The sequence below is a fragment of the Mandrillus leucophaeus genome, unplaced genomic scaffold (genome assembly GCF_000951045.1).
Source record: "Mandrillus leucophaeus isolate KB7577 unplaced genomic scaffold, Mleu.le_1.0 Scaffold383, whole genome shotgun sequence".
Taxonomy (NCBI): domain Eukaryota; kingdom Metazoa; phylum Chordata; class Mammalia; order Primates; family Cercopithecidae; genus Mandrillus; species Mandrillus leucophaeus.
Window position 1 is genome coordinate 1019354 of NW_012104065.1, and position 2806 is coordinate 1022159.

At 38.6% G+C, this 2806-nt stretch overlaps 1 protein-coding gene across 1 annotated transcript in view; it reads right to left on the bottom strand.

Annotated features, from left to right (window-relative positions):
- Positions 1-2806, bottom strand: part of GUCY2C (guanylate cyclase 2C) — a 103552-nt gene that overhangs the window by 6874 nt on the left and 93872 nt on the right. Inside the window, exons 22-24 of the mRNA XM_011990839.1 lie at positions 2335-2527; positions 1339-1551; positions 154-220 (exon numbers count right to left, since the gene is read on the bottom strand). Of these exons, the coding sequence (XP_011846229.1) occupies positions 154-220; positions 1339-1551; positions 2335-2527 (473 nt within the window). The remainder of the gene's footprint in view (positions 1-153; positions 221-1338; positions 1552-2334; positions 2528-2806) is intronic.

The following is a 2806-nucleotide window of genomic DNA, read 5'->3' on the forward strand; positions in this document are numbered from 1 at the left end:
GCCAAACCGCACAACCCTGAATTTTACACTGCTGGAGGGCACTGTAGACTTGAAACTTCAATGGCTCAAGTTTGTTTTATTTTTATTTTAAGGTGGCATTTCTGGGATTGGTGCCATGACAATGGAAGACAGAAGACAAGACAAAGGCATAACCTTCCTTAAGCATTTCATGGACCAGGCAGATGCAGCTGGATGGGGAAGCCTGTGGCACAAGGAGGTTCTAAGAAGCAGAACAAAAGCCCAGGCTAGACTATGCACTGTGGCGTATTAGGTAGGAAATAAGGGTTATTCAGTCAAGCATTTGCATAGAATGACTGAGTGCAAGGAGTTAACAGTTTTAGAAGTTAAAGATTAACTCAGAAACTGCAAGGCTAGGTTTTAAGCAATGCTTTGCAAAAGATTCATCTAGATGACTTCTGAGTTTCTCTTACTATGTTTTTCTATAACACCTGTAACTCTTCTCAAATCTTGAAGTTCAAGGCTGTTGAATTAAACTAAGTTTGGCCTGAGGCTGCCTCTTAGGGATCCCTACAAAACAAACTGCAACCTAGCTTGACACATAAACAAACTAAAAGCCTAACTAGGGTATACTTATGTTACAGATAGCTGAGTCTCAGCCAATCACAGTAGCTGAGCTTCAGCCAGTCACAGGCTGTCAACTGATCTGACCTTGACCAAATCAGGGAAACACAGAGCTGTGACCAATCAAGTTGTTTCTGTCCCTCACTTCCGTTTTCTGTCTATAAACACTGCCTGCCCACCTTGCCCATGGAAGCTCTCTAAACCTCTTCTGGTTCTAAGGGCCATCTGATTTGAAAATTGTTCTTTGCTCAAACTGTGTTAAATTTAATATGCATAAAGCTTTTCTTTTAACAAGGCTGTGTAACTTTCATGGTCTTTGAAAGTGACTCTTGTACTCTGTACTACTGCAGTGGCAGGGAGGGGAGGGGGTATAAATAGTATAGAAATTGCACCAGCTGTTTTTTATTTTCCCTGGTAGATAATCTAATCCACTGAAGATACTATAATATTTTAGTGGGAAAATATATTGAAGTTGGGGGTGGGGAGAAAGGGAATGGGGAGGAGACAAATGAAATCATAGGTATGGTGATTTAAATAGGAGTCCAAAGCTTCTTGTTTTTGTACATGTTATCATTTCAGCAGTCAGTGGTGCCCTCAAAGCTCTTGTTCTTAGAGCTCTCTAGGAACTGGGTCTGAATATCTCAGGATGCATAGTGGGACTTCACATTTGGCAGAAAGAATTAAGAGTAAACATGTGAAGTCGATCACACTTGAAGACCTTTGATCCTTTCTGATTTAGTTGGTGCCCAGCAGTACATATGGTTCCCCATTTGCTAAGATGCTCAACTCCATACCAGAGTGAACGCCAATGCGAATCCATATTGGGAGGCCAGGAAGATGTTCCAACTCAAAGGTCCCCATGAAGCTGAGGATTTCCAAGGCCATCTTGGCAATGTCTATTGCATGTCGATTGCCATTTCTCTTAGGCAAACCACTAGCCACCATGTAGGCATCACCAATGGTTTCCACCTGTGGAAACAGTTTCTCATGAGTGGCTCTGACCCTTTGAAAAGCATAGAAATTAAACAGAAGTAATTAATCACATATTAAACACAAAAAGTGATTTGGGAACACAGTATGAGCATAGCCCTTTACACTTTTTCTGGGGCCAGTTCAATCAGTTCTATGCTGATTTCTTCAGGGTTTTTATAGTCTAGTTAATGGGTGATAAAATAGCTATAAAGGAATTTAGCCATTTAAAAATACTTCATAAGTATATAAATTGTCCAGATGTGGTGACAGTTCTAGAAATGTTCAAATAAATAATCTGAATGGTTTTATGTAATTTGAGGAACACCCTTAGTTACCTGAAAAGTAATCTTTTAGCAAATATCAACATACTATTTGACAGAATATTACATTTTGTAATGTGTAATTATACACATTCCTGTAGTACGATTTTCTATTTGTTATAACCCCAGTGTCTTCTCTGCTTCATTTGCAGTCAGCCTAAACACTGCCCATTTTTTTGGAGGTGATTTAAGAGTATGCCATTTTGTCTAAATTTAGTACTTTAAATTCATTCCTGCTGAACTTCCTGTTGTACCTTTTGTGCTGCTTCTTAAATGGTAATTTTGACTTCTCACTCCTCTAATTCTTCTACTTCTCTTCACCGTTAGCTCAGATTTAACCACCAATTCACTAAATGTGAAACTAGAGAGGATAAGAGTAGTAACAGAAACAACCAATTCATGCTCTGATGACCTCGCGTTGTACAATTAATGGTTTCAGCCTGTTAGGTGATGTGGTTACCTTGTAGACATCATGATGATCAACAATGTGGTCAAAACTCTTATAGATGTCATTAAGCATGTCCACCACTTCCATGGGGGTGCTGTATTTGCAGATAGTAGTGAAACCTACAATGTCACTGAAGTAGATTGTAACTTCCTCATATAGTTCCGGCTCTACAAAGCCTTTCTCCTTCAGAGACTTTACCACTAGCCTAGATGAACAAAGGAAACAAAATGCCTTCAACTTCAGCAAATTTTTTCTTGTTTCACATAAATCTTTCAGATAGTAGTGATTGTCTACTAGAAATTCTGGAATTTGAGACTTCCAGTGAATTGAGTGAATAGGAAACAAAGAGAGGTTGTTTACATCATATACATGAACATATTACACACATACACATATAATAAATGTTGTGAACACAGATGAATATAAGCAGGTTCAACATTAACTTAGTGTTTGATTATTAGCCCTAATACACATGAACAGAGAA